This window comes from Lontra canadensis, unplaced genomic scaffold (genome assembly GCF_010015895.1).
Source record: "Lontra canadensis isolate GAN:19392208 unplaced genomic scaffold, GSC_riverotter_1.0 scaffold57, whole genome shotgun sequence".
Classification (NCBI taxonomy): domain Eukaryota; kingdom Metazoa; phylum Chordata; class Mammalia; order Carnivora; family Mustelidae; genus Lontra; species Lontra canadensis.
The window spans coordinates 11,047,456-11,057,198 of NW_022631051.1; the positions used below are offsets into that span (position 1 = coordinate 11,047,456).

Here is a 9,743-nt window from a genome sequence, read left to right on the forward strand (position 1 = left end):
CGTTGGGCAGCAATAAATTCCAGAGTACAGCTTTCCTACCCCCATGGCTCTAGGGTGTGGGTTCTAGGAGTTGGACTGGGGGGGTGGGTAATGAGGAAGCTTATAGAAGATCCCAAAGGACCCAGTGACCACCATCTCAGCTCCTCTACCCTCTCCTCCCTATCCCAAACCCCATAGCCCAAGGGTTACCACCAGAGATGAGCTAATGCTCACAAATTGGGCAGGTGTGAGACCAAAGGGTGTCTTGCCCTTGCCTGGAGTTCTCAAGGGGTTAGATTATTTGCTGACCCACTCTTTGTTCTATGGACGAGGCCCAGAGTTGGGTAGGAACATGTCCAAGGCGACCCAACACCAGAGCAGTGGAGATAACCCCTCTTGCCAGGCTTCTTTCTACCTTGCTTCAGACCTGGGTTACACAGATCCCAGTGCAGGGCAACTGAGATGGGGGAACTCTACCTAAAATAAGGGTGGGGTGCTGGCAGAGGGAGGAGGGCTGGAGTCGGCCAAAGCCAGTGGGAGGGCCAGTGCTGACAGCTGGTAAGCAGAGAACTGGGAACACTAATGACAGAGACTGGGAGAGAGTTCTCTAGACCTAGACAGAGCAGGACCCCTACTGGCCCACTGCCCTGCCATGTGGGTACCTCAGGGCCTCCCTTTTTCTGCAGCGCCTGTTCTGCTGCAAGTCTATATACAAAACTGGTTTCTGTGGCCCCTGACCCAGGCAGCTCCCTGCTGAAGCTGGAGTCAGGGGATGGTCAGTCTGTCTGGTAGTGGAAGGGTGGAATTCTCCCCTAACCCCCACCCTGCTCCTGCTGGGATCCAGTAGGTCCCCAAGATGGGGCCGCTACCCTGCAAAGAGCAGGAAACAGCCACAGAAATGGGCCAAGGGGGCAGGGAGCCTAGGCATGGCCACTCTGGTGTTGGTGTCTGGTTCCCAGACTGGGTCCCCTCTAAGACAGCTGGGCAGCCACGTGCAGAGGTGTAGAAGCTGGCTCTGTCTGCTCAGGGCTGCGGGTGAACTTCGGGGCCTTTGCCTGCAGATGAGAACATCAGAACAGGGCTCTGGTCAATATCCTGCAAAGCAATATAGAGCCCGGGGTCTGGACAGGCCCACAGCTCACCTCCTCATACTTGGTACTCCAGTAGAAATGGGCTTCTCCATCCACGTACAGCAGCAGCAGGTCACAGAAGAAGGTGATCTGGGAGAGGCAGGGCAGACCTGTGTCTTGGCCCTCAGCCTGCCCTTTGGCCACCTCCCCAGCCCTCACCCCAGAAACAACATCATGCACGATGGAGGTTGGGGTGCTCGGTGTGCACCTGGCAGGACTGGGCTCACAGTCACTGTAGCCAGAGGGAGCCCACATTGGCCAGACTCACCACGCCCAGCCAAGCTGCTCCAGTGCCCAGAGTGATGGTCGTAGGGATGAGCCCAAACTTCCCTGCCTGAGACAGACCTGGACTGAGCCTCTGGGGCTACGACTATCTCCCCACCCCCCACCCCCCATTGCCTTCACCCAACACCTCCCACCTGCCCAGTGACGAGGATGTCGAAGCGGATCCCATAGAGCTTGAGCAGACTCCGGGCCTCCCCACCTGAGGCCTTCCACCAGTGGGTGGCTGTCCTGTGGGCAAGAAAGAAAGTCAGGTGGTTTGCTCTACTGCCACTCCTGGGCTGGCCTGGTCCTCCCGGGCCTCCTTCTTACTCATCCATTGACTCTATAAAAGGGCTGTCTCAGCCTTGTGTCATGGCTGGGAGCACAGGGGAAAGACAAATTGGGACCTACCCGCCTCTTGGAAGCTCCTTGCCTGCTGAGGGGGCAGAGGGGACCAAAGGGTCCCTACACAGGCACTGGTAGTGGGGCTGAGGGCAGGTAGGGAGGCAGGCCCTGGGCTGTGTGAGTCTAAAGGGTGGAAGGGATGTCAAGGAGCATCATCACCAGGCCCAGTGGCTGTTGGGTGCAGATCTGTGACAATGACCAGGTGACAGGAAGTGGCAGGAGGATTCTGGCAGGATGGGGGAGGTCTGTTTAGGAGACTCAAAGATGTGACAATAAATGCAACACAAGGTTCCTGAGTCCATCCAGGATTGGAAAAATAAAGATAAAGGACCGTTACTGGCACAGTTGGGGAAATTTAAATATTAGATTTATTCTGCCAATGTTAAATTTCTTGAGTGTAACAATGGGACAGCAGTCACGTGGGGAAGGTCCTCATTCTCAGGACAGTGTTGAGAGGAAGAGTGTCAGATGTCTGCCACTCACTTTCAAATAGTTCCCTTTGAAATCTATCTAAATATATCCAGCTCACTCTAGAGAGGGAGACAGAAAGCAAATGTGGCAAGATGTTAAAAAATAAAACCCAACACCTCCCACTCAAAAAAAAAAAACCCTAGAGGACACAGATGAAGGGTGGATGCATATAGGTGTTCACAGTACTAATCTCTGTACTTTTCTAAGATTTTTGAGAACTTTTAGATAAGACCTAAGGCAAAAATAAAAAAGAAACCCCCCTGTGTGCTGAGGAGGGAGTTGCTAGATAGAGGCGGGATGGCGTGGGGGAGGGGCTGGGGGTGAAGAGTCACAGAGCGGGGGGCTGGATCAGGGGAGAGGCTGGACCAGAGCCCATGCTGGGGGACCTGGGGCTGAGAACTCCCCTCCTGTCCCTGGGGCCCTCCTTGGACACACAGCAGGGTGCCCGGAGGGGTGGGCCGCTGTGTGGTGGGTCCTGGCTGCCACAGGGGGACAGATGAGGGGGGACCTGGCCAAGGAGCAGGAGGGCAGTGGGGGCTGCACCTGAAGTTGTAGCTCCTCTCCTGAAGCTGGAAGGAGTAGTGGGGCCGGCAGTCGGAACCCCTAGCATCCAGGTCACAATTCCAGTGGATTCGGACACCCACGGCTCCTCCCTGCACACGGCACATCACTGCTTCACCAGCACACAGGCTCCGGAGCCTCTCCCCGAGCCCTCCTGGAGCCCTGCCCCTCATGGACCCACCAGCAATGCCAGGTCCTCAAAGACCCCTCCAGCCGCAGCCACGAGGTCCCCAATGCGGAACACGGGGCAGTAAGGGCTGTAGCGTGAGTCATAGCGGCAGCGCTTGAAGTAAGTGTCATCCCAGGTGACCAAGGCATTGGACCTGGGAGGGGAATGGGGGGAGGTTCAGGTTAGGTAGGACACCAGCAGGCTCTGGGGCCAGCAAGATCCACCCACGCCTACTTGGAGAAGTTGAACTTGCTGAAGGTGACTGTGTTCTTGATGAATAGGGTGAAGTTCTCGGCCTGGGCCAGTAGGGGCTTCCTGTGGGTGGAGGGGAAGTTCATGCAGGGCAGACTCTGCAGTTCTGGGGCCCTGCCCTGGAGGTGGGGGGGAGGGGACGGGACACTTACACGGGCACAGTGCTGCTCTCCACGGGGCACCAGCCCTGGATCTCACAGGTCCTGTGGGTCCCGTTGAATTCCACACATTGGCCCGTTTTTATGCCTTGAAAACACAAGACAAACTCCAGGCCCTCAAATTTCCACAGGGTCAGGGGACCGGGGTTGGGGGGCAGGCAGGGGCAGGGGGCCGTTGACAGAAAGGAGAGATACAGAGGCGCCACCAGGCCTGCCCTCAAGAGCCACCCAGGGTCCCAGCCCAGCCCCTGGAGCCCCCACCCAGGGGAGGCACTGGAAGACAGGGCCCACGTTACCATGGCTGTGGATCCCCGTCTCCCCTTCAGGACAGTCCTCATCAGCCAAACAATTAGCCAGCGGGATGGAGGGGTGCTGAGATGGGGAAAGCAGAGTTGCCAAGGGCCCGGGGTGTGTCTCCCCTCTGTCACCTAGACTTACAGGCTGTGGGGACACAGCCCTCCCCACCTTAGCTCCATAGAGATGCCTGAGTTGGGGGGGACACATAGGAAAGCTGGGGGGGATACAAATAAAAAGAGCAGCCCCCCCCACCCAGCCAGGTAGAGATGCAGGTTCTGTATTCCAAGGCGGAGCAAGCCTCCTTCCTTCCTCATTGTTCTCTCCTAGCCAGAGGCCCAGACCCTCTGGTCCAACTCAGATGACAGAACAAGGAAGGTGAAGGGACTCCGGGAAGGGCAAGTTCATGCCAGGGTGGAGGCACTGGGTGTGGGGAACAAAGGGCAGGACCCTGGTTGGCGGGGTCTGGGTACGGAAGTAGGTAGGACCACACACACTTGCTGAAGGACCACAGCCTAGTCCCTTCCCTGCTTGTTCTTCTGTAAAGCAGGGACATTAGTGCCTGCACACTCACCATATTCTAGGGATCAGTCAGAAGGGGGATGTGGCAAGGTTTCTGGGGACCCTAGAGCCCTGGAGAGGAAGGCACACTCTCACAGACACAATTCCACGCCAGGCCAACAATAAACACCACTGTTGGGGTCACAGGGCCCAGGTAGCCAGCAGAACATGGTGCCAGCAAGAAAGGCTCAGGGACTCCAAGCCAAATGAGACAGTGGGACCATGGGGAGTTGGGACTGTGATAAGTGGGCAGAAGACAGAGTAGGGCCCCCTGTGTCCTGAGTCTACCCCTCTTCTCCACCCCAGCTGGACCACCAGCTCCTCCAGTTAGACCCCATGATGACCGCCACAGGGCCTGGGCTCTGACTCATCTGCCTCCCTTCATTCAGCAGAGACCATCTCTGCCTCCGCCATGCTGCTATGATCAAGTTCGGCTCCTCAGCAGAGTTCACAGGGCCCCTGAGATGTCGGGCTACCCCCTTGACCCCTTAATCCAGATCTAGGCTCCAACCCCACACCACAGCAGGGGACCCCAGAGGTGCCTCCTCTCACACAGCTCCCTCTGCTCAGACATGCTCAAGAGCCCACTTGAGTCTCCAGTCCTGCGGGAAACGCTTCCTGAGGCCCTGGGCTGGCAGACACACCTTCCTGGGTCTCCAGCCACAGCCTCTGCCCGCATCACAGGAACTGCCTCCTTGGCTGGGCTCCCTGTATAGGAACTGCTCCAGGTACAAGGGGTGGAGTTTTGCATCCCCGGCATTGGGCCTGCCCTCCCCCCACCATGGCCACACACACACAACCCTCCCTGAGGCTCAGCAGATGTCTGCTAGAGGCTCTACTCTCCAAGGAGAGCAGTGCATGTGGGAGGGACCGGATGACCAGGACCCCCAAGAGGAGCTGGCAGGAATGCTGGACCATCTCAGGAAGCCATGTTGTCAGATCTGATGAATTTCTTCCCAGCCCCATAAGTTTCATGGGAAGCGGCAAAGCCGGGACACAAGGCAAAGAGGAATCACACGGATTCCAGAGGACACAGAAGGATGGTTTCAGCAAAATTTCAGGACAGCCTACACACTGAACATTAATTAGATGTCTTCTGAACATTTAGAAAAGGGAGAATATCATGGGCATTTGCACATCCTTTGTGCACACACTTTACCTCCTTTGCAGACAGGGCCCATCTGGGACATGTGATGCCCCCAGCATCTGTGGCGCCACCAACAACCAGGACACAGGAGACAGGTGACCCCACAGTCACTCTCCAGCCTCATAAGTAATTAAATGTTAATCCTGATTTTTAAAAAGGGTCACCATGGAGTTAGGCTTCCAGGGCCGTGTCCTGGGTGCCAACCGCTCGAACAAAATCCATAGCTAGAAACCAGACACTTAAAAAATGGGTAAGAAGGTAAATTTTATGTTCCATGCATTTTATCCCAATAAAAAAATTTTTGGTGGGGGAGGGGGGTTGGGGAGGTGGGGTTATGGACATTGGGGAGGGTATGTGCTATGGTGAGTGCTGTGAAGTGTGTAAACCTGGCGATTCACAGACCTGTACCCCTGGGGATAAAAATATATTATATGTTTATAAAAAATAAAATAAAATAAATTGACAACAGAGAAAAAACATTTTTTTTGGAAAAAAAACCCACTGCTGGAGAAAAGAGCAAGTGTGCTCTGGACAGACACTGGAACTGTGGGACATCCTTAGGCAAGGAGAGAAGGTGAGATTTCAGGTGGAAAACCTGTGATTCCGGATGAGAAACAGACAAGAATAGAGAGTGAGAGACTCTGGTGTGACGAGAACTGTAGTGAAAAATATCCAGAGGTTACAAGTGACCCTGACCTCAGCATCACCAGGAGTGTGCTGTGTTTGCCCACAGAAATGGAAGCTGACTTGGGACACATTAATAGAGACTGTGAATGGAAAAGAGACGGTAATTGGGCGCCAGGGGGGCTCAGTCGATGAAGCAGGAGGCTCATGATTTTGGCTCAATTCATGATCTCAGGGTCCTAGAACTGAGCCCCAAGTGGGAGTCCTTGCTCAGCCCAGAATCTGCTTAAGGATTCTTTCTCTCCCTCTGCATCAGTGTGCCCCACTCCCAACTCACACAGGTCCATGCTGTCTCTCTAAAAGTAAATAAATAAATCTTACCCCACCCCGCAAAAAAAAAAAAAAAAAAAAAAAAGGAAAGAGAAGGTGATCTTCTTCTAAGCTTGCCTCTTGCTATTAGAGCTCACCTGAACCTTGTACCCAGTTCTGGGTGTTATACTGACAAGCTGGTGGGTGCCCAGCGGTGGGACCAGGTTGGGAAGGGCCTGGACATCTCACAGAATGCTATGGTGGAAGGCTCCAGAAGACAGCTCAGTGGTCCAGAGGCTGGACAGCCTTGAGCATGTGAGTCTACCTTGCTGAGACCCTGTCTTCTCATCTTAAATGGGACTGCAGTGATTCCTACCAGGCAGGGTATTTGTGAATATTAAGTGGAATGATTCAGAAAAAGGTGTTAGCTCAGTGCCTGAGAGATGGTAGCACGTACTGAACCCTCAGTTATGTGGGAAGGAGAAGGAGGGACATGGCTGGTGACCCAGGGCTGGCAGAGGAACTAGGGACCTGCCGGGAAGCTCCTGGGCAGCCTTACCTCTGGGCATCTGTCCTGAACTTGTTCTGGCGTCACAAGAAAATTGGTCACCAAGAAGAACACGTTCTCTCCCTAGAAAGCAAGTGTCAGGGTTGGTCCCTGCTTCCCTCCCCCAAAAGGAGAGACCAGAACTGGCACCTCAGCTTGGGGGGAAAAGGGTCCTGGCCCAAACACATCATCAACTCTGCCCCAGGAAAGTGTCTCCAGGGAGGCCAGTTGAAGCAGTGATAAGAGGCTGGGGGCGGGGGGGGTTCTGGCCATTTTGAGAGCCCACCGCTGCCACTTTGAGACGAGTGTATTTTTCATGTTCATACTCATTCTCTCACCCAGAATTGTCCAAGCTCTTCCTGCTTCTAGGCACTGAAGATCCAGAGCTGAGCTGGACAGGGGGACCTGCCCACGTTAGGGGTAGTTTGACCCCTTCAATTGCATGCATGGTCAGGGACCAGGGGAGCAGGTGATGAGCTCCACCTGGGCAAAGGGTGGCTAACGACAAGTGGCTGACACCCAAGTGCTGCGTGTGTGAGCTCTGCAAGTTTGGGGCAATGCACACCCAGGAAGGAAAGCAGGTAGTGGGTATGACAGTGGTCAAGATCTGGACTTAGTGGCCACCACCATGGAAAGGGAGTCTTCCTAGAGTAGAAACAAGGGCTGGCAGGCTCTGACTGATATCGTAGGAAAGCTCAGGCTGGCTGCTGGGTGGCGTGCACTGGAGGACCAACTAGAAGATCATGGCCTCATCCAGGTATGACCCAGGCAGCAGTGAACACCGCTAGGAGAAAGAATGCACAGAAGGGAAGCACAGGTCCAGCTCTGGGCCTCACTGGATGAAAAGAGGCCACACCAGGAAAGGGAGATGATTTCTCTTTGGACATGATAGGTGTTCACCCAGGAGGCAGCTGCACTCGGGGGAGGTGGTCACTGGGGCTACAATTTCAGCATTGGCAGGATAAAGGTAGAAACCGAGGCTATGGACAATCTGGGTCGGAGAAGGAGCTGGAAGTGCTGCGTGGAAGGGACAGGAGGGGCACCTGACAGCAGTGCCCCAGGCCGGGGAGGGGAGCATTCAGGAAGCTCCAGACCCCGAGCCCCTGCCCACTAGGGGCTTCTCCTGCCCCACCCTCAAGCTCCAGCCTTGAGTTCCTAAATATTCCAGTCTTCCAGGGGCAGCCTTTGTAAAGGCAAGTTACTCCGGCCTGGCTTCCTGGTCTTTTTCCTTGTCCACCCGGAAACCTCTTACACATCCTGGAAAGCCTCACCCAGGTACAACTCCTCTGTAAGGCCCTTCCCAAGCCTGGCCCTATGAGGTGCCGGCGCCCCGCTCAGGCATCACACGCCCCTCATGCACACACTCACCGCAAGGGTGGTGTCAGAAGTGTCACTGCCTGGCAGCAGGACCAAGGCACCTACCTGTGGTGGCTTCACAAAGTCCGCCACGTCCCACAGCCGGTTACCCAGCTCCTTGATCTGAGTCACAGAAACCCCTTTGAGTTTGGTGATGACGGAAATCTGCGGGTCCAGATCTCGCTCCTGGTATCCTTTTTTGGCGAGGAGAGCCCACCTTAGGCAGAAGCGACAGGCAGTGTGGCCTTTCCCTGGTACACAGTGAGCAGTGGCCACACAGGCCCCACCCTCTCAGCCTTTCTCTTCACATACCCTCGGTGCTTCCAGTCCAGCATTTAGGGCCCCTGCCTCCCCTCCAGCCTCATTTCCCACCCAAACACCCTGCACAGGCAAGAAGCTCCAACCATGATTGGAGAGCCAGTGCCTTTCATGGGTGTCCCCTATCAGGCCCTCATGGGCTTAGAGATGCCCACTACCCGCTCCTTCACCAACCAACTCCCTCTCCCTGTCCTGGCTAGGCCCAACCCCTCCTTAAAGACTTCCCTGACCCAGCTAAAATTGGTGTCCCTATAAGGACCTTACTACTACAACTCTCCCAAGCATCAAGGACTATCTCCTGCCCCACCAGGGGCCTCCTGGGTATAGATGGAGACCCATCTTGCTTTGGCCCAGAGATCAATATGGGCCTGGAAACAAGGCCCAGGAAAGGAAGCAGGTGGGCACACAGGAGGACACAAGCACACAGCTTGCCCTTGTATCCACTGGTCTCTAGACAGAAAAAGATCCTCCCCTGTCCTAACCTGCTCCCCTCTGCTACCACCAGCTCAGCCCCTGAAGAGTCAAACAGTCAACCCTCAGCCCAGCAGGCCCAGTCATTATCCCCCCAGTCAAGCGTGGCCCAGGAGCCTTTCTCTTACCCCACCACGTAGGCCATGACCCCAAGCTGCAGCAGCCTCTGCAGGGCGCCCACCCGCCAATTCCTTGTTATCACATACTTCTCCGTTTTGTAATCCAGAAGCCCCCAGCCCGCCATGGCCCCTGGGGAGCCCATGCTTCCAGCTCCTGCCGGCTGCTGGAGCACATGAGTCAGCACAACAGCTGCAGCCACTGCTGAAGGAGGTACAGCAGCAGCCTACCCGGACCAGGCCAGCAAGCTATTAAAGGGACACTTCCACTGGAGACAAGATCCAGCCTCCACCCCCCAGTCCTGGGTTCAGTCCCAAGCCCTAGCTGCCAGGACCTCCCACCCTCTCCCTTTGAGGGGGCCCAGGGCCCCACAAAAAGGAGAAGCCCCGCCCAGCAACCCTACTCTCTGGCCTCACTTCGTTGGGGGAGGGGAGGAGGAGGAGATGACAAGTGTCATATGTACTGTGAGAGGGCAGCACGGGGGCTGTAGGAACCTAGAGGACGACTCAAGGAAAGCTTCAGGAAGAAGTAACCTCTGAGCTGACACTTGGAGATTCTGAAGTTCAACAAGCAAAGCTGGAGAGGAATGTCCTGGTGGAGGAAGCAGCAC

General features: G+C 55.5%; 1 protein-coding gene across 3 annotated transcripts; it reads right to left on the minus strand.

Annotated features, from left to right (window-relative positions):
* Nucleotides 1–823: 823 nt before the first annotated feature.
* On the minus strand, nucleotides 824–9,479 carry P2RX6 (purinergic receptor P2X 6). Of its 3 annotated transcripts, none has more exons than XM_032875951.1 (12): nucleotides 9,223–9,478; nucleotides 8,294–8,444; nucleotides 6,884–6,955; nucleotides 3,686–3,761; nucleotides 3,384–3,477; nucleotides 3,214–3,294; nucleotides 2,992–3,133; nucleotides 2,793–2,902; nucleotides 1,529–1,622; nucleotides 1,378–1,443; nucleotides 1,122–1,199; nucleotides 824–1,034 (listed from the first exon to the last, which is right to left on the minus strand). In XM_032875951.1, exons 1-12 carry the CDS (start codon nucleotides 9,276–9,278, stop codon nucleotides 951–953), a joined length of 1,104 nt encoding a protein of 367 aa, XP_032731842.1. In that variant the 5' UTR covers nucleotides 9,279–9,478; the 3' UTR covers nucleotides 824–950. The 3 variants fall into 3 exon arrangements, with proteins under 3 accessions (XP_032731842.1, XP_032731839.1, XP_032731840.1); XM_032875948.1 differs by having other exon boundaries at nucleotides 9,145–9,478; XM_032875949.1 differs by lacking the exon at nucleotides 1,378–1,443 and having other exon boundaries at nucleotides 9,145–9,479.
* Nucleotides 9,480–9,743: the final 264 nt, after the last annotated feature.

Coding starts and splice junctions, on each gene's coding strand:
- P2RX6 (XM_032875948.1), bottom strand. CDS start 9,278: ATGGGCTCCCCAGGGGCCATGGCGGGCTGGGGGCTTCTGGATTACAAA. Junction 8,445..9,144: donor GTCATGGCCTACGTGGTGGG/GTAAGAGAAAGG, acceptor CTTCTGCCTAAG/GTGGGCTCTCCTCGCCAAAA. Junction 6,956..8,293: donor ACTTTGTGAAGCCACCACAG/GTAGGTGCCTTG, acceptor CTTGCTTTCTAG/GGAGAGAACGTGTTCTTCTT.